The 24,176-nt window shown below is 41.2% G+C and overlaps 1 protein-coding gene across 3 annotated transcripts in view; it reads left to right on the top strand.

The window, feature by feature from the left end:
- SGCD (sarcoglycan delta) overlaps window positions 1-24,176 on the top strand; it is a 941,028-nt gene that overhangs the window by 709,745 nt on the left and 207,107 nt on the right. For all 3 annotated transcript variants that reach the window (XM_011219187.3, XM_034656815.1, XM_002912498.4), the window contains one exon: window positions 6,897-6,998. In XM_011219187.3, the coding sequence (XP_011217489.1) occupies window positions 6,897-6,998 (102 nt within the window). The remainder of the gene's footprint in view (window positions 1-6,896; window positions 6,999-24,176) is intronic.

Here is a 24,176-nt window from a genome sequence, read left to right as displayed (position 1 = left end):
CTCATGTATTTGTGAAAACTCCCATGTGTCAGGCTTGTGGGTCGGTCCTGGTGTACTGCAGTGTGTAGGACAGCCGAGGCCCTGCCTTCACGGGGATGGCAGTGGGATCCTGACCTCTCACTTTCGTTTTGAGTGTACTTTATAGACTTTAGGACCACCGACTGGACAGCGCTGGCTCTGTTAAGCCCAACTTTCTGGCTGCTGGAATTTTTATGCTTGCCTTTAAGAATATCGGAGTTTTACCATTTGAACAAGGAAGGGGGGAAAAGGTCTCTTTCCTCCTAATTACTTTGGGAATGATTGTGAATCTTCTAAATGTCTCTTTTGCATCTTACTGGGAGGGGAATTTTGCTCTAAATCTGACCTAAAAGTCCTATCTTAATAATACTGATAGCTTCTTATGTCTGCAGTGAAAGGTGAAATGGTTTTAAATGAGGTGATTCTCAAATTGTTCTGATGTGTATCTAATCCAGTCTGATTGTTCTGGAGCCAGAAAGGAGACTCTAATGTGGGAACATATGCAGTTGGCCACTCTAGTCTGCTTTGTAATATATTTAGGAAATAGAGGCCACTGACATAAATTCATACTATTGGATAGACCTTTCCCACCAATACCCCTGGGCAGACCTAAGGAGTGGGAAGGGGACTGGAGAAATGAGGTGATGGTTCCCAAGCATAGGAAGAACCTATAAGTGAATGAAGTGGTAGAGATTTGGCAAGTTCGTGGTTTCCTACCAAAAGAGGTATTTAAGTAAAGGAGTCCATGGCCTGTTGGATTATAGGAGCATTTCTCAAACATTGATTCTTTGGTTTCTCCTTCACTATTCTCTGGCTGTGTGCCATCTGTGCTGTAAAGTGTCTCAGAGGACAGCACGGGGAGGGCCTTCTTTTTTTCTGACTCTCCATGGCTTGCAGCATGTGATTACATATGCAGTAATCTTTCCAGAAATAGCAGAGGATTCATTTTGCTTATGTTCTGTGGCATGGGAAGCAGTCGGGTTGTAATAAAGAAACTCTGGACCCTGGAAAGTTGCAATAGAAGTGTTTGACCATAGGAACAGAGGGCATTATTCTTATGGTTGGAGATGACCCTCTCTACTGTCATTGAGTGTTGTCACCAGACAAGTGAAAATCAAAGTGGTCCTACGAGTCCCAGCAGATACCTTACGTAGATGACTTTTACGTACATTACATTAGGATAAAATAAGAGTAAGAGCATGTAGCCTGAATTGGAAAGACTTGGGTTCAAATTCCTGATCCTGTCATTAACTAGTTATGCAATTATGAGCAAATTACTTACCAATAAATTTTCTCACTTGGGAAGTAGGGAACGTAAAGGCTATCTCATAGGATCTTTGAGAAGATGGCATGAGACAGTATGTGTATAGCATTTAGTATATGACATAAATTCTTGACAAATGTTGCTTTTTAAAATAAATCAGTGAGAACTTAATATTTTATAACAAGTTTTTAAATTACGATTGCTGTTTACAGAGAATGATAAGTACAGACAGATAAGCAAAACAAAGAAAATAAAAAGCACTCATATCTTAAGCATGCGAAGATTTTCAATATCAACATTTAAGTGTATTTCTTTCGAGAATTTTCCCCCTATGAAATTTCTCCCAGAATTTTTATGTGCATGTATGATTATATGTATGCATGTATATGAACATTTATATATAGTTACATACAAATGGCTTAAAAATCAAATGCCTGCGTGGCTCAGTCCGTTGGGCATCAGATTCTTGATTTTGGCTTCAGTTGTGATCTCCGGGTCATGAGACTGAGCCCAGCATTGGGTTCCACATTTAGTACAGAGTCTGCTTGAGATTCTCTCTCTCCCCATCCCTCTGCCCCTCCTCCCACCCATGCTTTCTAAGTAAATAAATTAAATAAATAAATAAATAACATCTCTTTAAAAAACAGCATAAAATGTACATATATGTTTCTTCATTAATTATTGCATTAATAATGGACTATGCACATTGGCCTATGTTCTTAAATATTCCTTTGTAGGACCTACATCATGTTCTGTTATATAGGATTCAGTTATTTTAACATGAAACTTTTAGGTAGTTCTCATGTTTTAATTTTTTTCTCATAACTGGCATGGTGATAACTCTATAGCCAAATAATTTAACATTTATATGATTATTTTGTTATGATTACATTCAAGAAGTAACATGGTAGTTTTCAGTAACAACTAAGAAGATGAATAAAAGCATGGAAAGCACAGAGTATGGTAAAGAGCACCTAGTAAGCCATCAATAAATGTTAAGGATAGTGGATCTGTATACTACAGGAGGGGAGGGCATATAGTTTATTTGAAATAGGCTTGCTAATTACCCCAAATATAATCTTCCATGTGAGAATGTTTAGCACCTCTTATTTTTTTTATAAACACATATCACACAAGCAAACCAGATCCGTCAGTTTACAGATATGTTTCTATGAAAAGGTTTAGTATGTGTTTCTACGAAAAGTTCTGCTTCTCCAACTAACAGAAATCATCAAGAATGATCCACAGCAAGATAATGGACTTATCCTTTGTGGAGCAGGGGTAGAGGGGATGGTTGGGTGGATATTTGCTCTTCCTTTTTTCCTTTTGTGGCAGACTGTCCCTGCTGCTAGTGTTACATGAGCATACTCTCCAGCCCGATGCCTCTCACACTGGGTTTGAATGCCCAGGCTGGGGCCCTTTTGGCAGAGCTGTCCCCACAAGGACCAAAAATAGAAATAGACAGATGGCATGCTATCTATGAAAGGACAATATTGACCTGAAAACTGTGTTCTCCTGCACAGGCTGAAGTGCTGTGATGTAGGAGGGTTGGGGAAAAGTGCCCATTTCCCACGTGGTACCCCCAGTGTGGTGTGTGTCCTGAATGTATTGATGTACAGAGCACATGGCAGTGCCAGAGAGAAGAAATGGGAGACTCCAGTGAGAAACTTCACGGGTCTACAAAAACGTAACTTCGTGAAATAGGCTGGGTGGGAACTGGCGAAGTGGAGAGCATATGGTTCGTAGAGTTGCCAAGGGGAGCAGCTGTTCACCTCCAGCCAGTGGTGGCCACGCGAGAAGCAGGCTCAGATTTCTCGGGGCTTCCCGTTTCACAAGAAGCTGAACACCAGGAATTTTCATTCAAATCTTCCAATTTTCTTTTTTTTTATGATAAGAGATTTTTATTTATCTTTTTTATAATCTTAATTCCAGTTAGTTAACATATAACGTTATATTAGGTTTAGGTGCACAATATGATGAATAAAGTTACCGTATGGAAAAGAAGGAGATATTTAAAGTGCTTTAAAGTGAGCTCTTTAGGATATTTTAGCATTTAGCATAATTATAGTAACATTTTCCTTCTTGGGATCCACCCCAAAGCCTCTGCCTCAAACCCATTTCTTCAAGAGCCCACCAAAGTAAGATTGTGTACAGTGCATAAAATTACACAACAGAACCATGTCTGTGTGGACAAGGACACATTGCACAACAACCTTGCAACTCTCTTTCTCCATCCAGTGGTCAATGATCTTTTAAGGAATTTTGTCTTTGTGTGTATGTTGGGCTTTTTTTTTTTTTCATCTGACAATGCGTTTGGGGAAATGTAGAAATAAATTGGTGAAAATTGTGTGTGTATGTGTGTATGCATTTATATATGTGTGTGTATATACACACACACACATAAACACACATATATATGTATATATATGATTTGTTTTATTAAGATGGGTCTCTAGCTTGCTAATTGCAGATCTTGAAACTTATCAGCCTCCACAGTTGCTGAAGCCAGTTTCTCAAAATGTGTGTGTGTGTGTGTGTGTGTATGTGCGCACACACACACACAACCTGTTCTGCTTCCCTGGAGAACCCTGACTGATACAGATACATGCCCACACTTATTTGGAGAAGAGGAAACATGGTAGATGAACATGTATAGAAACTAGACCTCTTTGAATGTATCTTGTTTTGTAGATTTGACTTTGTTGCCCCCTAAATAGTTCACAAAACTATAACACAAAATTAAACATTAAAAAAGCTGTCATGAAAAAGTAAGAGGTGGGGAGGAATGAAACAAGTAAACTTGACTCGACAGCAGGTTGGTGGCATAAGCATATAGAATGGAATTAGTTCAAGTGCTTTGAGATCCAGTCATTTCCTTTACCTGCCTAGAAGGATGCACTCTAAAGCTTTTTAAGACAAATTTTAAATTGTTTTTCTTAATCATAAAGTTAGAATAGTAGTGGCTCTGTGTATTGTGGGTTAAATCAAATGAGTAATCATTTTGGTGTTGAGAACACAGATTTTTGGTATTCAGGAAAGGTAGTAACACTGTAAGATCCATGAGATAAAATGAAAACATTCGTGTCCTCAGTTTGAATTGAAGTCTAATGGGATGGGTGCCTGGGTGGCTCAGTCAGTTAAGTGTGTGCCTTCGGCTCAGCTCATGATCCTGGGGTCCTGGGATTGAGCCCTGCATCAGGCTCCCTGCTCAGCGGGGAGTCTGCTTCTCCCTCTCACTTCCCTTTGTGCCCCCTCCTCAGAAATAAATAAAAGCTTTAAAAAAAAAAAGAAGTCTAATGGGAATTCATGGTGTATTCTATTTTAAAAATACAGAACTTATTTCCAAGCTCTGTCCATAGAAACAAGGGTCACTCCAGTAGCAATGAGCACCCAAAGCTGTCAGTCTGTGGTGTCTAAACACTAGTTGCCACAAAAATGAACGAAATATTCTGACTAGTAATGGCTGATTCCAGGCCTGGGACAGGACATGTGTGCAATAATCCTGGATCGTGTTGTCATACCAGAAGCAAAAGGGCCATCAAAGACTGCTGGATCATGTTAAAAGGACTTAGGGTCCAACTTGAAGAGGTTCCCACTGAGCAAGGGTAGGAAAATTAGAACTTTAATATCAAGAAAAACTGCACTGGAATCAAAAAAAATAAAAAATGTCTGGAATGAATGAATGAATGAATGAAAGAAAAAGAAAGAAAGAAAGAAAGAAAGAAAGAAAGAAAGAAAGAAAGAAAGAAAGAAAGAAAAGAAAAGAAAAGAAAAGAAACCTAAATACCTAAATGATTATCTTTGGAGGATACTAGGTAACCAGTATTTTGAGAATCAATAAATAAAGGAGGAAAAATCAAGCACCTTTCACGTTTTTATAAACTATAATTTAGGGTAAATAGTTGATGAAATGTGATTTCTCTTGATAGAATATCCCAGCTAATAAATTAAGAAATAATAGAATTGGTTTTTTTCACCAATTTGAAACCTGTAGTGAAATAATAGATCTTCTAGGCGAAGATCACCAATGACATCACAGCAGAAGACATTGTATGCCTCCTGATAGAGTATGTAGTAGACAGAAAAATGCCATCTACCTTGAAGATGTCAATGTCCTTATATCAGAATCCCTGAATATGTCACATTACATGGCAAAAGAGAATTTACGTAATGGATAGAATTATGATTGCCTATCAGGTGTTTAAAATGGAAAGATTATCCTGGATTATCCAGGTGTGCCTGATGAAATTACTAGGGTCTTTAAAAGCGGAAGAGGGAGGTGGAAGAGACATGAGGTAGTTTCAACCAGTCATTGTGGACTTTGAAGATGAGAGAGGCCGCAAGCCCAGGAACATGGGCAGGCTCAAGAAGCTAGAAAAAGTCAAGAAATGGGTTCTCCCTTTGAACGTCCAGAAGGGAGTGCAGCAGTCCTGCTGGCACCTTGACTTTTGCCCTCTGAGCCCTGGGTCGAAATTACACAGACTTGTGACATGACACATTTGTTTTAGGCCATGGAGTTTGTGGTTATTTGTGATGGTAGCAATAGAATAGTAACATATTCCATTTCCTGGAATGTGTTCTTCCTAGGAAGCAGAGCCTAAATCTCATCAAGCCTCTTGATCTAACTACCAGCTTACAAGAAGTATAGGGGACAGAAGAACACATTGTATGAAATGATGGGAATGTTCAACCACATGTAAACACTGGGCAGGGCTATTAGAAAAATGACATGTTCTGTTCATCAGATAAAGGATGCATATGTATGTGGATCTGTGAGAGAGAACCGGACTGACATAGGAGATTTTTAGGAGATGACCTATTATTTCATGTATCAACCAGTTGTAGTGGGGAACTTGATTCAAGGAAGCAAATCTAAGGAGAGAAAATAAAAATGAATGAAATTTGAACATTGACTCAGGGTATTAGATGATATTAATGATTTTATTATTTTTTTGTGATGGTAGCGGTGGTGATGGTATTATGGTTATATTTAACCAAATGAGGTGGGTGAGGTGGGTATAGCAGGTAACAATAGCCATAAATGGATCATTGTTGAAGACAAATGACAGTACACAGGTGTTTGTTATTTATCCTTTCTATTTTTGTGTATATTTTAATATTTCCATAATAGAATATCAGTAAAAATGTCAGCAACTAATTTGACCTCTTGAATATTTTGTGAGCAAAACATACTGTGTCCAAAAACTGGACTCAACCAACAGACTGCCAATTTGCAATTTTTGCACCAAGTTTTGGAAACTGGACCATGTACTTTAACCTGGGGAATTATGCTTTTATCGTTTTCCCCCTTACCTCCTGCCTCCATTCTGTCCACAACACCTAGCAAAAGGGCCCTCTTCATCTCTGCTAGTGAATGACTAGGGGGTATTACAAATTGCTTGGAATAGAATTTTCTCAGAATAAGTGAGCAAAAAGAGTAATATGCATAATTGCATTGAACAATACCTCCTAGTATTTTATTGGACACCCCCCTCATTCCCTCTCTCCAAAAAAAAAAAAAGGCAATAACTTTGTTTCAATTTTTGAAAGCCTGAGGTTTTTCGAAATATTGGCTAATTGCATTTTCTATGTTATCTTTGTGCTTCTATTTCAGGATGGAATGGGAAATTTGAGAATCACAGACAAAGGTCTAAAACTAGAAGGAGACTCAGAATTCTTGCAACCTCTCTACGCCAAAGAAATCCAGTCCCGACCAGTAAGTACTGCCATAAGAAAAAGGAATGGTGGTTTCTCTGGAATCTAAATCGGGGGAAATTTATCGTCGGCCATCAGCTGACTATAGAGCCTCACGGGAGGGAATGGTAATGTAGGTAGTAAGATATAATCAAATCTGAAGTCTTGAGCGTAATCATTGCTGTGGTACTGTATGCAACTGTGATGACCTCTCAGCCTTTTTCTATTCCTGCCAAAAGGAGGGTCATAACCTGTGTTAATGAACTGTTCTAGATTATGCTGCAAATACGCCAAGAAAGTAAATGTGGAGGTGCTTTAAGTACTCCACAAATCCAAGAAAGCATTGCTATCTTTTTTAATTATCAAGTGCTTTCAATGCTGTCTTTGGAAACAGAGAACTAAAGAACTAGAATTTTGTTTTTCATTAAGAATTTGGATGGTGTAGCCAAGGTTGGTTAGAATCACTTCAATGTATCAACAGCTCTGCTCTGAAATGGTAGTTAAATAATGACTCGAGCACATGTGCTCTGTTCCGTGGACTTTGTTGCTTTGTATGCATTATTGTTACCTAATTTAATCCACACATCGGTCCATAGGGTTGGCAATTATTGTTGCCTCAATTTTACAGATTAAAGAATTGCGGCTTAGAGAAGTGCTGTGTGCAGAGCCACATACTTATGAAATAGTGGAGCAAGAACTTTAATGCAGGAAATCCAGGGCTAAAGCTTTTCTGTTAACCGGAGTCCGCTGCCTAACATTTTACTCTCATTCTTTGTTTTTGTCGTGATAGAAGTGATTTCTAGATATTTTGCTTTTATTAGCCAATATTATCAAAATTAATTTTTGGTTTTGAGTGTGTGTTTTTTTTCAGTTGTTTCTTTGGCATTGTTTGGTCTTTTTGTTGGTGGAGTGGTGGGATTTGCTGGTCGAGAAGGATTATTAATGCCTTTTCTCTTCCTGGGATTGGTTCACGTCCACATGCAAGCAAAAAGTCATGTGAACAGGTCCCTAAAGCATTATTTGCATAAGTGTGCACTGATGAGCATAGTTAATGAAACTCAGCAACTTGATGCAGTGGATGATTTTATCTGAATGCTATCTAAACTACTGAATTCTATTAACTAGGTGCAACTACTGAATTGCCAATATGTTCACTTCCTTGTGTGCCTAGTAAAAGGGAGGAAGCCATGATGTTAAAATTATCAAAAAGAGCAAATCAGTTAGTGATTATAAAATTTAACCGGAACTCATCACACACTGGGTTAGCCACTAAAGTACCGAAAGTACTATAAATGTATCCATCACCTTGAAGAAATCATATCCTAGAAGGAATCATGGGATAAAGCTATAATAAAGAGAGTCAAGTGATGAGTCAAGAGGCACAAAAATGGAGATAGTCAATTTCAAGCATTTAAGAAATCACTCTTATAATCATTGCTGCGATCTATGTGTCTCCCAACCTGGCAAGTTGGTTGAATTATATTTTGAGTTATTAGTTGTACCTTAGATTAATATTATCTGTATTTTTTTTTTAATTTTATTTTATTATATTGTGTTAATCACCATACAGTACATCCCCAGATTCCGATGTAAAGTTTGATGCTTCATTAGTTGCGTATAACACCCAGTGCACCATGCAATACGTGCCCTCCTTACTACCCATCACCAGGCTATCCCATTCCCCCACCCCCTCCCCTCTGAAGTCCTCAGTTTGCCTCTCACAGTCCATAGTCTCTCATGTTTCATTCCCCCCTCTGATTACCCCCCTTTTCTTTATCCCTTTCTTCCCCTACCGATCCTCCTAGTTCTTATGTTCCATAGATGAGAGAAATCATATGATAATTGTCTTTCTCTGCTTGACTTATTTCACTTAGCATTATCTCCTCCAGTGCCGTCCATGTTGCAGCAAATGTTGAGAATTCGTTCTTTCTGATAGCTGAGTAATATTCCATTGTATATATGGACCACAGCTTCTTAATCCAGTCATCTGTTGAAGGGCATCTCGGCTCCTTCCATGATTTGGCTATTGTGGACAATGCAGCTATGAACATTGGGGTGCATATGGCCCTTCTCTTTACTACGTCTGTATCTTTGGGGTAAACACCCAGTAGTGCAATGGCTGGGTCATAGGGTAGTTCAATTTTTAACTTTTTAAGGGACCTCCACACTGTTTTCCAGAGTGGCTGTACCAACTTGCATTCCCACCAACAATGTAGGAGGGATCCCCTTTCTCCACATCCTCTCCAACAATTGTTGTTTCTTGCCTTGTCTATCTTTGCCATTCTAACTGGCGTAAGGTGGTATCTCAGTGTGGTTTTGATTTGAATTTCCCTGATGGCTAATGATTTTGAACATTTTTTCATGTGTCTGTTAGCCATTTGTATGTCTTCATTGGAAAAGTGTCTGTTCATATCTTCTGCCCATTTTATGATTTGTTTATTTGTTTCTCGTGTATTGAGTTTGAGAAGTTCTTTGTAGATCTTGGATACCAGTCCTTTATCTGTGGTGTCCTTTGCAAATATATTCTCCCATTCCGTGGGCTGTCTCTTAGTTTTTTTGACTGTTTCCTTGGCTGTGCAGAAGCTCTTTATCCTGATAAAGTCCCATAAGTTCATTTTATCTTTTATTTCTCTTGCCTTTGGAGATGTGTCGTGAAAAAGGTTGCTCTGGCCGATGTCATAGAAGTTGTTGCCTATGTTCTCCTCTAGAATTTTGATGGATTCCTGTCTCACATTGAGGTCTTTCATCCATTTGGAGTTTATTTTTGTGTATGGTGTGAGAGAGTGGTCAAGTTTCATTCTTTTGCATGTAGCTGTCCAATTTTCCCAGCACCATTTATTGAAGAGACTGTCTTTTTTCCACCGGATGTTTTTTCCTGCTTTATCAAAGATTAGTTGCCCAAAGAGCCGAGGGTCCATTTCTGGGTTCTCTATTCTGTTCCATTGGTCGATGTGTCTGTTTTTGTGCCAGTACCATGCTGTCTTTGTGATCACAGCTTTGTAGTACAGCTCGAAATCCGGCATTGTGATGCCCCCAGCTTTGTTTTTCCTTTTCAACAGTTCCTTGGAGATTCGGGGCCTTTTCTGGTTCCATACAAATTTAAGGACTATTTGTTCCAGTTCTTTGAAAAATGTCCTCGGTATTTTGATCGGGATAGCATTGAAAGTGTAGATTGCTCTGGGTAGTATGGACATTTTAACTATGTTAATTCTTCCAATCCATGAGCATGGAATATTTTTCCATCTTTTTATGTCTTCCTCAATATCTTTCAAAAGTGATCTATAGTTTCTAGCATATAGGTCCTTTACGTCTCTGGTTAAGTTAATTCCAAGGTAACGCATGGTTTTTGGTGTTATTGTAAATGGGATGGATTCCCTAATTTCTCTTTCTTCAGTCTCGTTATTCGTGTATAGAAATGCAACTGATTTCTGGGCATTGATTTTGTATCCTGCCACCTTACTGAATTGTTCTATAACTTCTAATAGTTTGGGAGTGGATTCCTTTGGGTTTTCCATATAGAGTATCATGTCATCTGCAAAGAGAGACAGTTTGACTTCTTCTTTGCCGATTTGGATACCTTTGATCCCTTTTTGTCTTCTGATTGCTGTTGCAAGGACTTCTAGTACTATGTTGAATAATAGTGGCGAGAGTGGGCATCCTTGTCGTGTTCCTGATCTTAAGGGAAAGGCTTCCAGCTTTTCCCCATTGAGAATAATGCTTGCAGTAGGCTTTTCATAGATGGCTTTTATGAGATTGAGAAATGTACCCTCTATTCCTACACTCTGAAGGGTTTTAATCAGGAAAGGATGCTGTATTTTGTCAAATGCTTTTTCTGCATCAATTGAGAGGATCATATGGTTCTTGAGTCTTTTCTTGTTGATATGATGTATCACATTGATTGATTTGCGAGTGTTGAACCATGCTTGCATCCCAGGTATGAATCCCACTTGGTCATGATGGATAATCCTTTTAATGTACTGTTGGATTCTATTAGCAAGGATCTTGTTGAGGATTTTGGCATCCATATTCATTAGAGAAATCGGTCTGTAATTCTCCTTTTTGAGGGGGTCTTTGCCTGGTTTGGGGATCAAGGTAATATTAGCCTCATAGAATGAGTTTGGTAGCTTTCCTTCTGTTTCTATTTTTTGAAATAGCTTTAGGAGAATAGGTATTATTTCTTCTTTGAATGTTTGGTAGAATTCCCCAGGAAAACCGTCTGGGCCTGGAGTTTTATTATTTGGAAGGTTGTTTATCACTGACTCAATTTCTTCATAGTTAATTGGCCTATTTAAGAAATCTATTTCTTCCTGTTTCAGTCTTGGTAGTTTATAGGTTTCCAGGAAGGCCTCCATCTCTTCCAGATTGTTTAGTTTTTTGGCATATAGCTGTTGATAAAAGTTTCTAATAATCCTTGCAATTTCAATGGTGCTGGTCGTGACCTCTCCCTTTTCAGTCATAATTTTAATAATCTCAGTCCTTTCTCTTTGTTTTTGGACAAGTTTTGCCAGTGGTCTATCAATTTTATGGATTCTCTCAAAGAACCAGCTTCTAGTCCTGTTGATCTGCTCTACTGTGGTTCTGGTCTCTAATTCATTGATTTCTGCTCTAATCTTGGTCAACTCCTTCCTTGTCAGTGGGTTAGGCCTGTCCCTCTGTTGCTGTTCCAGTTTCTTGAGGTGAGAATATAGAAACTGCATTTTAGATTTTTCTATTCTTTTGAGTGAGGCTTGGATGGCTATGTATTTCCCCCTTAGGACTGCCTTTGCAGTATCCCATAGGTTTTGGACCGTTGTGTATTCATTCTCGTTGGTCTCCATAAATTGTTTAATTTGTTTTTTGATTTCCTGGTTTATCGAGTCATTCTTGAGCAGGATGGTTCTTAGCCTCCAAGTGTTTGAGTTTCTTCCAGGTTTTTCCTTGTGGTTGAGTTCCAATTTCAGAGCGTTGTGGTCTGAGAATATGCAGGGGATAATTTCAATCTTTTGGTATTGGCTGAGACCTGTTTTGTGTCCCAGAGCATGATCTATTCTTGAGAATGTTCCATGGGCATTTGAATAGAATGAGTATTCTTTGGTTCTGGGGTGTAGTGTTCTATATATATCTATGAGGTCCAACTCGTCGAGTATGGCATTCAAAGCCTTTGATTCTTTGCTTAGTTTTTGCCAGGGTGTTCTGTCTATTTCTGATAGTGGGGTGTTGAGGTCCCCTACTATTACTGTGTTCTTATCTATATGTCTCTTTATTTTGGTTAAGAGTTGGCTTGTGTATCTTGCTGCTCCCCTGTTGGGGGCATATATATTAATAATTGTCATATCCACTTGTTGAATACTTCCTTTAAGAATAATATAGTGCCCTTCTGTATCTCTCTCTATGGCCTCTAGTTTAAAATCCAGTCTATCTGATATGAGAATTGCTACTCCAGCTTTCTTTTGAGGTCCATTTGCGTGGAAGATGGTACTCCATCCCCTTACTCTAAGTCTGAATGCATCTTTGGGTTCAAAATGAGTCTCTTGTAGACAGCAAATGGATGGGTCATGTCTTTTTATCCAATCTGCAACCCTGTGGCGTTTTATGGGAGAGTTTAAGCCATTTAGATTGATAGAGATTATTGACAGATATGATTTTAATGATGCCATTTCTCTTTAAAGTCTTTGTATCGGTTGTGACTTGCTGCTCTGTATCACTCTTGGGGCCTTTTTACCTTTATAGAGCCCCCCTTAATATCTCCTGTAGGGCTGGTTTCGTGGTTACGAAATTGGTTAATGATTGGCGATTTTGGAACGTCTTTATTTCTCCATCAATTCTGAATGACAGCTTTGCTGGATAAAGGATCCTTGGCTGCATGTTTTTCTCTGAAAGAGCTTTAAAAATGCCCCCCCAAGCCTTTCTCTCATTCCAGGTCTCTGTAGACAGGTCTGACGTAATCCTGATACCTTTGCCTTGGTACGTGAGAAATTTCTTTGCCCTGGCCGCTTTCAATACTGTATCCTTGGATCTAATATTTGCGAATTGCACTATGACATGCCGTGGCGTAGGTTTGTCCTGGTTGAGCTTGGATGGGGTCCTCTCTGCCTCTTGGACACGAATGCTTGTTTCCCTTGCTAGATTAGGGAAGTTTTCAGCTACAATTTGTTCAAATATCTCTTCTAGACCTCTGTTTTTCTCCACCCCTTCAGGGATGCCGATGATTCTGACATTGGATCGTTTCATAGAGTCAGTAATCTCCCGTAATCTACATTCGTGGGCGTGGATTTTTTTAAGACCAGCTTCTATTTTCGTTTTTTCTTCTACTAACCCATCCTCCAATTCGCTAACGCGTTCCTCTGCCTCGGTGACCCTGGCCGTCAGAGCCTCTAGTTTTGACTGCATTTGGCTCATAGAATTTTTAATTTCTGTCAGATTCGCTCTCATTTCTGCCCTTAGGGATTCTATATTCTCAGCAACGCTTTCTCTGATGCTTTTTTCAAGTTTACTCATCATCTTGACCATTGTTGCTCTGAATTCCATTTCTGATAATTGGGATACATCCATATGTATTAATTCTGTGGCCGAGGCCAATTCTGTGGCAGAGGCCACAGACTCATTATCTTTTCTTTGCTGGGGGGGACTTCTCCTTCTCGTCATTCTGATGAAGAGAGATTGCAGGGTTGTCCAGAGCCCAAGTGTTGACTGGGACCCAGGCCGTGCGCCCTTGTTTTATAGAGATCTTAGGGATGTGGGCTTCTTCCTTAAAGAGTTTATTTATTTATTTGAGAGAGAGAGAGACAGTCAGCAAGAAAGGGAACCCAAGCAGAGGAGTGGGAGAGGAAGAAGCAGGTTCCCGGTGGAGAAGCCCGATGAAGGACTCCTTACGGAGCGTTGTGATCACACCCTAATCCGAAGACAGGTGCTTGGTGACTGCGCCACTCAGGCGCTCCGGGTTGTGGGCTTCTTGATTTTTCAGCCTGCCTTCTGGGGGAGGGGCCTGCCTGCAGGTACTCAGAAAACCCTGTTTGGGTAGAGTCTCTGTGTCCCTTGCGAGGGGGGATGGGGATGGGCACCCTGTGAGCCGGTATTTCCGGGCTTTTGTTCTCTGGCGGCTTTCCCTGGCGGTTTGCTATGCCTCTTCTGAGAGAGCAGCAGCGGCTGAAATTCAGCCTCTGTCTCAGAACAGAGGGATCGCGGATCGTTCTCCACTGATGTTCTGGCCACTTTAACTCTGTTTCTGTTGGTGCTGCTCAACCCTGCAGCATCCCGGGCTGTGCGCCCCACACCCGGCGTCCCAGCCCTCACTTCCAGGGCCGGCACGTCTCTGTCCTTTGTGTTTCCAACCCCGCCCGCCGCCAGCCGCCCCGCGCGGGCTCCCGGAGCTCCCCGTCTCAGTCTGGTGTCTCACGGGTGCTGACCGCGAGTCCGCCTGCTCCCCCGTGCAGGTGGCCCTCCAGCCGCCAGCCGCCCCGCGGACGCTCCCGGAGCTCCCGGTCTCAGCCTCGATCCAGTGAGCACACCGGAGCTCCGGAGCTCCGTGAGATGCTTGGTGGTGCACGCTCCCGGCTCACGGACTCAGTCTGCCGTTTCCAGAGTGCGGGTCCGCGGTCCGCCCGCTCCCCGGTGCAGGTGGCCCGCCAGCCGCCCTGCGCGCGCGCTCCTGGAGTTCGCGTTCTAAGTCTGTTGTCTCGCGGGTGCCGTCCGCGAGTCCGCCTGCTCCCCCGTGCAGGTGGCCCGCCAACCGCCAGCCTTCTCGCGTGCGCTCCCGGAGCTCCCTTCTCAGCCTGCTGTCTCAAGCGTGCGGGTCCGCGGTCTGTCCACTCCCCCTTGCAGGTGGCTACCGCTTCCCGGCGCCCTGACACGGCGGCTCCCTCCCCCTTCTGTTTAGCTTCCGATATCTGTGCGCGGTTTCACGGCTCCCCGCTTCGTACCTCGATACTCAGCGCTGGAGATGTTCATTTGTAGAGATCCAGATGTATCTTCCTGCGTCTCAGGCTGATTCCGTGGATATTCCTGCTGGTCGTACCTATCCAGCTCAACTCAGGGGACCGGCTGAAAAAGGTGTCCCCTACTCCTCCGCCATCTTAACCTCCCCTCAATATTATCTGTATTAAACTTGTTTTTGAGTATTGTTGACACAATGTTATATTAGTTTCAGGCGTACAACATAGTGATTAAACAAGTTGATACATTATGTTATGCTCACCTCAAGTGTAGCTGCTATTCGTCACCATAAAACATTATTATAATATCATAGGCTATATTACTTATGCTGTACTTTTTATTCCTGTGATTTATTCATTCCAGAACTAGAAGCCTGCACCTCCCTCTCCCCTTCACTCATCGCCCCATCCCTAACTCACTTCCCCTGCGGCAAACAGAATTTGTTGCCTGTATTTATAGGTCCAATTTGGCTTTTTGTTAGTTTGTTTATTCATTTGTTTTTTTCACATTCCACATGTAAGTGAAATCATACGGTATTTGTCTTTCTCATCTAAGTTCACTTAGCATAATATCCTCTAAGTCCATCCATGTTGTCGCAAATGGCACAATCTCATTCTTTTTCTGGCATAATATTCCTCTGTGTGTGTGTGTGTGTGTGTGTGTGTGTGTGTGTGTGTGTGTGTATACATCTTTCTATTCTGTATTAAACTTATTTAACTTACAGGTTTGGACTGATAATTTTCTTCTACTGGTGTTGCCCCCCCCCAGTTTTGTTGGGGTTTTTTTGGGGGGGTAAAGGGCCAAATAGCAAATATTTTAGACTTTTATTTATTTTTTTCTTTTCTACAACTCTTGAAAAATGTAAAAAAAAGTTCTTGAGGGCCACCAAAAAATGGGCTTCAGGCTGTAGTTTGCCAAGCTTCTAACCTATATTAGTGATTTTTCTCTTAACATACAGATGATCTGGGTAAACTGCATGTGATACAAGGGAGTAGATTTTAAGGTCATGGGTAAAATAGTTGATATGTTACCTAAAATACCCTGAGAGAGGTCTCCTTGGTGTAGAGTTAGAGTCCTTAAAGAAATTGGAATAAATTAATAAAGACATACATACATACATACATACAAGTTTTTAAGTTTTAAAAAAATGAACAAGAAAATTTTAAAGGAATTGAGAGGGGCACCTGGGTGGCTCAGTTGGTTAAGCATCTGCCTTCATCTCAGGTCATGATCTCAGTGTCCTGGGATCGAGTCCCACATCAGGCTCCCTGCTCAGTGGGGAGTCTGCTTCTCCCTCTCCCTCTGTGGCCCCCCCACTGCTTTTGTTTTCTTTTGCTCTGTCTCCCACACTCTGTCAAATAAATAAATAAATAAATAAATAAATAAATAAATAAATAAATATCTTTAAAAAAAAAAGGAATTGAGGAATGTGTTTAGAAGACTTGAAAGGAGATACAGGGTACATGCAAGGAATTGAACTTTTTGCAAATATTCAGTGTATCTGAAAATTAATGGCCATCTGAACCCCTCTCAAAGATACTCTTGGCTGAAAGCTTGAAAAGTAATGATAATCTCAAAAAGCTTATTCTAGGGGCCCCTGGGTGGCTCAGTCAGTTAAGCATCTGCCTTTGGCTCAGGTCATGATCCCAGCATCCTGGGATCGAGCCCCCTGTCGTGCTCCCTGCTCAGCTGGGGAGTCTGCTTCTCCCTTGCCTCTCCCACCATTCATGGGCTCAAGTGCTGTCTCTGTCTCTCTCTCTCTCAAATGAATTTTAAGAAAAGCTTATTTTAATCTTGACAAATCAGTGAGTTAAACTCAGTGCTTTCACATCACCATTTAAAGATAATAAAGTGTCAGAATTTGCTGTTTTTCATTGTTCTTAAGAAAGTATTTTCCTTCCAAAAAATAAATAGTAAATAAAGCTCTTTTAGCTTAAATGTTTTTGACAACAAAATAAGTATCTTCTCCCTGAAGGAAAAAAGAAGACAAATGTGTATACAGTAAAATCCACCAGTAAGTCCCACCAGCTCTCATTGAAACAGCGCCCGTATCCGTCCTCTCGTCATCTCCCCTTCTCCATCCCATGCCACCAGCCGGCTCCAGCCAGCACCCTCTCTCACCTGCACCACCGTGATAGCCTCCTCCCTCTCCACTACCTTTCTCTTGTAGCCTCATAATCCAAAAGTAGGCTTTTCAAAATGTCAAGTGTCTCCACCCTTTACAAAGGAGTTTCTGTTCACCTCCCATTGCACCTGGGATAAACTCCTACCTCCTCACTAAGGCCTGTACAATTCTCTTCTAGATGTTTTTCATGGGGGGCTCCTTATGGTCATCCTGTTCTCAGTTTAAATGTTGCCATTCCAGAAAGACCTTCCTCAATTAACACAACAGCCATCTATAAAACATCACCCTGGTTTTTTTTTTGTTTGTTTTTTTTGTTTTTTGTTTTTGGTTTTTTTTTGCCTTGTAACTGTCATCATTTGACATTCTTGTTTGCTCAAGAATAGAAATTGGCAGAGCAGGAAATTGTGCAGATTTTCCCTCGTATATTCCTGAGCCCTGCTGCTATATGCAGCACACACTATGTGCTCAGTAGATACTTGTGAAATTGAATAATAAATCATTAAAATAAAATATCACTTAACTCTATCTTGCAGGGCCAAGCATGGTTAACAGGTCAGTGTACTTTTTTAGGCATTTCCCACCAGTATGTTTTTTAAATAAAACCATACTTTGCAGACTCTTCTGTACCTTTTCTCCTCCAAATAATATATTGACAGTAAATTTTCTGTGTCTAAATAATATTTAAGAGCTTTAGTGAGGCATAATTGACATAGACCACCTCTGGGAGGCTCTTCTCAGAAGAAGGACCTGCAGTATCATTTCCCTGTAGATCACAGCTGCCTTTCTTTCTTTTTCCCATCAAAATGAGATTAGTGCCCAGTTCAACAAGATTACTCAGCCCCTCTGAGCGAGGATAACTAACGAAGGAATACTTCATTCTGCTTTTGTGTTTCATTGATCCGAGAGGAATCGGGATTGCTGAAGCAATCCACACAATGTTCAATACTGTATAGGATTTCATTATTGAAGGTTGCAATCCTGTAAAGTCACTACAAATTGATTAGTGAGATAGCAATCACTCTGGAAGATAAATTAATGAGAAAATGTTCATCACTACAAAAACTTCCAACTGGGAATTGAACGAAAGTCCTAGGCTGTGCTGGCTTTAGCCACATGGATGCCTAGCTTCTCTAAGTCTCGTGCGGCTCAGAAAATAGATTGGAAAGGACACACGCTAAATTAACTCTTCTGCCATGACATCCAAAGACCAGCCTGTCTCTAGAAATAGTACTTGAATGCATTTAGCACAGAACATTGTAAAGTTAGGGGATTTATTGCCAAAAAACCCTCTGTGTTTAAATCCCCATTTCAGTGTGATAGGCATCTTTTTAATTGCCAAATACAACTACAAAATTTGAGGAAGAGCTACTAGCAGATAAGTTGAATGAATGAATACCGAGGAGACCTTTAACCACAAAGTTACCATTCTGAACAAAAGTGGTGAATCCCTACTTTGGAGCAACTGCTTACCTTACTTTCCACGTTGCTGCAACTAGATGGTGTTTTTATGTGACTTAATGTGAAGTGGCAAGGGAAGGGCAATGAGCATTTCTTGGGTGGCTTCTGCGGGCAGCTACGCTGGGCATGCCGTGCCAGGCCTACAGCGGTGGGAGGGCTGCCCAGTGGATTTATTTCTATACTTACGTCAAACTCTACTTGGGGTGCATACGGGGGACCTAGCCCTTTGCTGTCTGGAATTTAGAAGTTTAGGAGAGGAAGAGTAGAAACAGAAGTTGGAGGAGGGATTAAAAAAAAAGAACGAACTTACTTTAAAAGAATCAAGTAGTGGGGCGCCTGGGTGGCACAGCAGTTAAGCGTCTGCCTTCGGCTCAGGGCGTGATCCCGGCGTTATGGGATCAAGCCCCACATCAGGCTCCTCCGCTATGAGCCTGCTTCTTCCTCTCCCACTCCCCCTGCTTGTGTTCCCTCTCTCGCTGGCTGTCTCTATCTCTGTCAAATAAACAAATAAAATCTTTAAAAAAAAGAAAAGAAAAGAAACAAGTAGAAAATTATTGTATAAGACCTGAGATTGATATGTCTTTTAAATTTCCTTATCCTATAAAAACTCACATATTTTAAGATGTCCTCACTCGCTAAAGCCTGTGTTATCGCTACGGTGTTATAGCTAAGTGGGTTTGTAGCAGTTGTGCCACGAGACAGTATCACGCCCCAGATAAAGCCGCGTGCTGTGCTGTTGAACTCAAGATGGTGGCAAGTGCTACCGTTTGACTGATGAGTGCTCCTTGAGCGGTTTCTGAACTTGGCAAATCATTGTTTCCTTGCCTGTAACATTGATAATAATACCCACATGATGGCGGGTGTCAGTAAGGTAATGTTTGTGAAGTGTTCAATACAGAACTTGACATGAAGGGAGTGTCCCCGAAATGGTAACTCCCGCTCTTACCCTCTTCTCACAAGGATGATGACAGTGACCATGACAGTGACAGGAATTTTCACCATCACTGTCGTCATCATGTGACCCACATCCCACCTGATGTTTGACCTTGCTCCAAACCAGATGTTCTTTCCTCCTCTTCTCAAATGTCATCTTAATGACTGACTCAGCGTCCTCCCAGGGAACCCATTTCATATTAAATAGCTTTTAGCTTTCAATTTTTCTTTCACTGAGTTACACTCTTCCAATGTTCAACTCACTTTTTCCTCATTCTTCTGCTTTAAATGTTTTATTACTGGCACAGTCTTTATTTTTCATTTTCCAATCTTTCTGAAAAAAATAATTTTATAGTACATGTCAAGCACATTAAAAATGCTTATATACTTTGATCCAGGAATGACATTTCCACAGATTTCCAATCAAGAAAGAGCCAAACATAGTAAAATATTTCAAAATGAAAACACACACCCCTGCCAGGGTGAGGGCCGGTTCATATGAAAGTCTGAATTCCACATAGAAAATGGGTTTTGAGGGTATCCAAGTTATGAAAGTTAAAAAACTCCTGTATTCTCCTTGAAAGTCTGAGCTGGTCATCCTCACTGTGCATTTTTGCATTTGGATATGCCATCTCTTGTTGTATGGAAGGATGAGTTTTTTAAATTCCATTTTTTATTTTAGTGTGATGTGAGTTAAGATTTATTCCACCAGCCTGAATTACCAAGACATATGCAGGCCGGAAGTTGAAAGCCCTTAAGAAGTCAGTTAGACCAGTCACCTCATTTAATGGATAGGGGCCCAAAGGCTCAGAAAGGAGGAAGGACTTACCCAAGTTCTACCAAGTAAAAGTCAGAATGAAAATCCAGAATTGCAGTCCTCTTCCATATCAACACGCTGTATGATAAATAATTTTCTCATGACATAGTTCAGTACAGTAAGCTGAGTTATGCATGGCCATTTCCCTCTCCTGAGGAATAACTTCCTGGAAGGAATGTTAAGTTTCTGAGGCAATTCAGAAGGACTCAAAAAAAGGAAACTGGAAACAACAGTGGATAATGCAACAAAAGCAAGCTTAATTATGCCTGATCTAGTCACTGAGAGGATACTCTGTACTTCAGAAATTTACTGTGAGGGTTAAATGAAGTAACTTCAGTGACCCACTTTATAAGCTACTAAGTGAGCTCTTGGTATGAAAACTTATGACAGAAGTTACAAACTGAATGCATCCCAAGATACAATTTACTTGCCTGACACAGTGTTTTTCTTTTAATATGAACTTTTTCTAATATTCAAATATCTGAAGATTTCACTTTAAAAAAAAATCTACGCTTTCTGATTCTTATAAAAAATTAACAAATTGAAAAAAACAGAAAACCTGGAGAATGGTTTGATATTTGTAGGGGCTGGGGCTGAGTAGACGCTGCCTCCTTTAGATGGGCATTTGTCCTCCGCTTGGCCACAGTCTCCACCCGGCACTATCGTCTCGTACCCAGACTTAAGTCATTTATATCATGGGTCACTGCCACCCCTGATTTATGAAATTGAGAATATGTGTATTTTGTCATGCAGGTATTCAGAAATTAGGTTGGCTTCTTAAGATTCCTAATCCCTCATGGTCACTTATGACTCACTTCACTTTGCATTTTGTTTCTTTCTTTTTTGCCCCAATTTCTTCTAGTGGTCTGGCTCCTTTGGGTTTTGAAATGATGGTGGGCAAGCTCGGCAGCCGGGCGTAGCAGTGTGAGAGCTTCCGGAGGCTGAGGCTCTGGCCCATTGCAGCCATTCCCTTTCCAGAGTATTCTAGAACATGACTTCTTCTTGTCTTGCTTCTCTAACCACTACAGAGCATGACTGGGGAGGAAGCAGACTGAGACAAGAACGTTGAAAATTTGGGTTCAGCATTCTTGGCATGAGACAAAAAAAAAAAAAAGTCATGTGGGAGGGCAGACAAGTACAAGCTTTGTCTGAGGAGGCTCCATTGACAATTAGTGGCGATGAGAGGAGCTGTGTCTCTGGTTAGTTTAGAAGCCAAACGAAGGCTGCGGTGGCTTCTCCCCAGTAAGCAAAACAGCTTCAACTCCCAGCTGAACATATTGCACATAAAACAGTGTGTTCCATGCCGCTTGCATGGAACATCAGCATCTTGCTGTCTTTAATTAAGAAGTTAACTGGACCATGAAGTATTGCCCAAGTAAATAAAAGTGATTTGTACTAAGTCGGAAGGGTGCATACGGCATCTTTGCATTTCTTTGTTCACACATCAATTATGGAGATTATTAAAAAATGGAAGGGTCATCTAGAAGCCCATCTGCCCGGTGAAGCTGATTGCCATTCCTGAAATGTATCTATCTTTTTGTATATTGTAATTTATCGTGGATAATAGTGTGAACCAGCTGCTTACTCTTTTTTTTTTTTTTTAAAGCCGACAAACAATCTTGGCTAGACCGATGCTTCATACTATGGCTTGTTTGTTTGTTTTTCCTGGGAAACAAATATCGTGGTAGGGACGCTTTTGCCTGCTGCAGAATTAACATGGGCTGATAGGGGTTTTGTTCTTCCTTTGATTTGGGAGAAATTGATCGAGTGTACTTCTCCTAAGTGAGGGTCATGCTGGAAATAGAAGAGTTACTGAGGGCTTTGGTCAGATCTCACTTAGAGCTGTAACAGCCAGTTTTGATAGAAGTGGTTCCAGGGGCACCTGGGTGGCACAGCGGTTAAGCGTCTGCCTTCGGCTCAGGGCGTGATCCCGGCGTTATGGGATCAAGCCCCAACATCAGGCTCCTCCGCTGTGAGCCTGCTTCTTCCTCTCCCACTCCCCCTGCTTGTGTTCCCTCTCTCGCTGGCTGTCTCTATCTCTGTCAAATAAATAAATAAAATCTTAAAAAAAAAAAAGAAGGGGTTCCAAACTTCCCATGAGGCTGAGGACAGACATCTGGTTGTCTGATGGGAGGGCCATGGGTCAGGGAGGCAGCCCCACGTTCTTCCTTTGCCTGTTGTGGTCCCCGCAGGTCCACCATTCAAATCTCATTTCTTTGAAGACGCAGAAATGCGTATTCATGCCAAGCCCCTGCTGCGAATACTCCGTGCACATACGTGCCTCCACGAGGATTTGAGGTAGCTTGTAAGAACTATTTACAGTCATATAGTAACCACAGGTATGGTGGGTTAAGGTCAGGAAAAATATAAATTAGAATAAAAGGCAGAGGTGGGGACAGTGTGATGGAGCACAGGAGACAAAATGGAGTGTCGGTGTAGTTGCTCTTTCTAAGCCCAGAGTTTGATTATGAAGTTTCCAAATAGAGCAACACAGCCTGTTGGGTGAAACCTTCTATGTTTACCCTCCAGAGATGATGCAATGTCCTAGATAGGGAGGAGAGTTAAGGCTGGCAGTTCAGTGTTCGAGAATGTACACTAGATTCAAAGTTAAGGAATCTGGATTTTCTTCTTATTGTCCTGCTGCTCAGCAGTGAACCCTTAGCAAGTCATTCCTCTTCTCCCTCAATTTCTTCCTCTGAACTAAAAAGGTAGGACTTGGTCATTGGTTTTCTAAAACTTTTTTTTTTTTTAATCATGGAATCTTTTTTAAGCCAAGCCAAATTTATCTGTGATGCCAAAATCCAGACGAGATGGAAACTCAGCTGCTGTGTCTGGGGCAGGACCGGAGGGCTGCAGCCTGGTGCCCCACCCACCCAGTCTCCCTGTCACCAACCCTGGGGTGGAGGGGGGTGCGGGGTTCCACACACCACAGTCTGAGAACTGCCAGACTGGATGAAAACCTAGCCTTTACTTCATCTAGGTCTCTGCTCAGATGGCACTTTCTCATGGATACCTTCCTTGACCATTCCATCAAAAATAAATCCCTGACCTGGTAGCTTTATTTTCCTTCATTGTTTTACCCTATGAACTGCACAGGTGTATTTATTTCTATTATATGTATTCTATTATATAACTACATATTTACCCATTTGCTTCCCCTGTTACTATATAATTTCCATGATGGCAGGGACACAGAAAGGTAGTTAGTTACTAAGTGATGTTTACGAGCAGGCTCTGAGGGGTGCTTGGGTGGCTCAGTCGGTTAAGCATCTGCCTTCATCTCAGGTCATGATCCCAGGGTCCTGGGATCGAGCCCCACGGTGGGCTCCCTGCTCAGCAGGGAGCCTGCTTCCCCCCTTCTTTCTGCCTGCTGCTCCCCCTGCTTTTGGGAAGTTTCTCTCTCTCTCTCTCTGTCAAATAAATGAATAAAATTTAAAAAAAAAAGAAAGAAAGAAAGCAGGCTCCAAAGCACCAACTTCCTGGAATCATATCCTGACTCTTAAGCAAATTTCTTGACCTTTCTGTGCCTCACTTCCTCATTTTTAAAATGGGCATCATAATAGCACTACCTCATAAGCTTATTACAGGATCAGAAGAGTTCATTTATTTTACATAATTATGTAATTGGACCGCATACAGGGCAGTGCCTTGAGTGTAGAGCACTATAGGAAACTTCAACATCTTATTATTAGCTTTGTTTACCACTGCACCCCTGTTTCTAGACTAGTGCATGTCATTGGTAAAGCATATTGTGTGTGAGTGTGTATGTGTCTATGTGTGTATGTTTAAATAAATGAGTGAATGTTCTCGGATACTTCTGGCTCAAAGATTCTATGAAAGCTTCTCATCTCAGGTAGAGAGACAAAGACAAATTCTCTTCTTTAGGACCTTCTAGATTGATTATTGGTACCTGGCACACACCACGAATTCTGTTATGTCAAAGAGGACATGAACCC

The sequence above is a fragment of the Ailuropoda melanoleuca genome, chromosome 3 (assembly GCF_002007445.2).
Source record: "Ailuropoda melanoleuca isolate Jingjing chromosome 3, ASM200744v2, whole genome shotgun sequence".
NCBI classification, from domain to species: Eukaryota; Metazoa; Chordata; class Mammalia; order Carnivora; family Ursidae; genus Ailuropoda; species Ailuropoda melanoleuca.
This window is presented reverse-complemented; position numbering and strand designations above follow the sequence as displayed.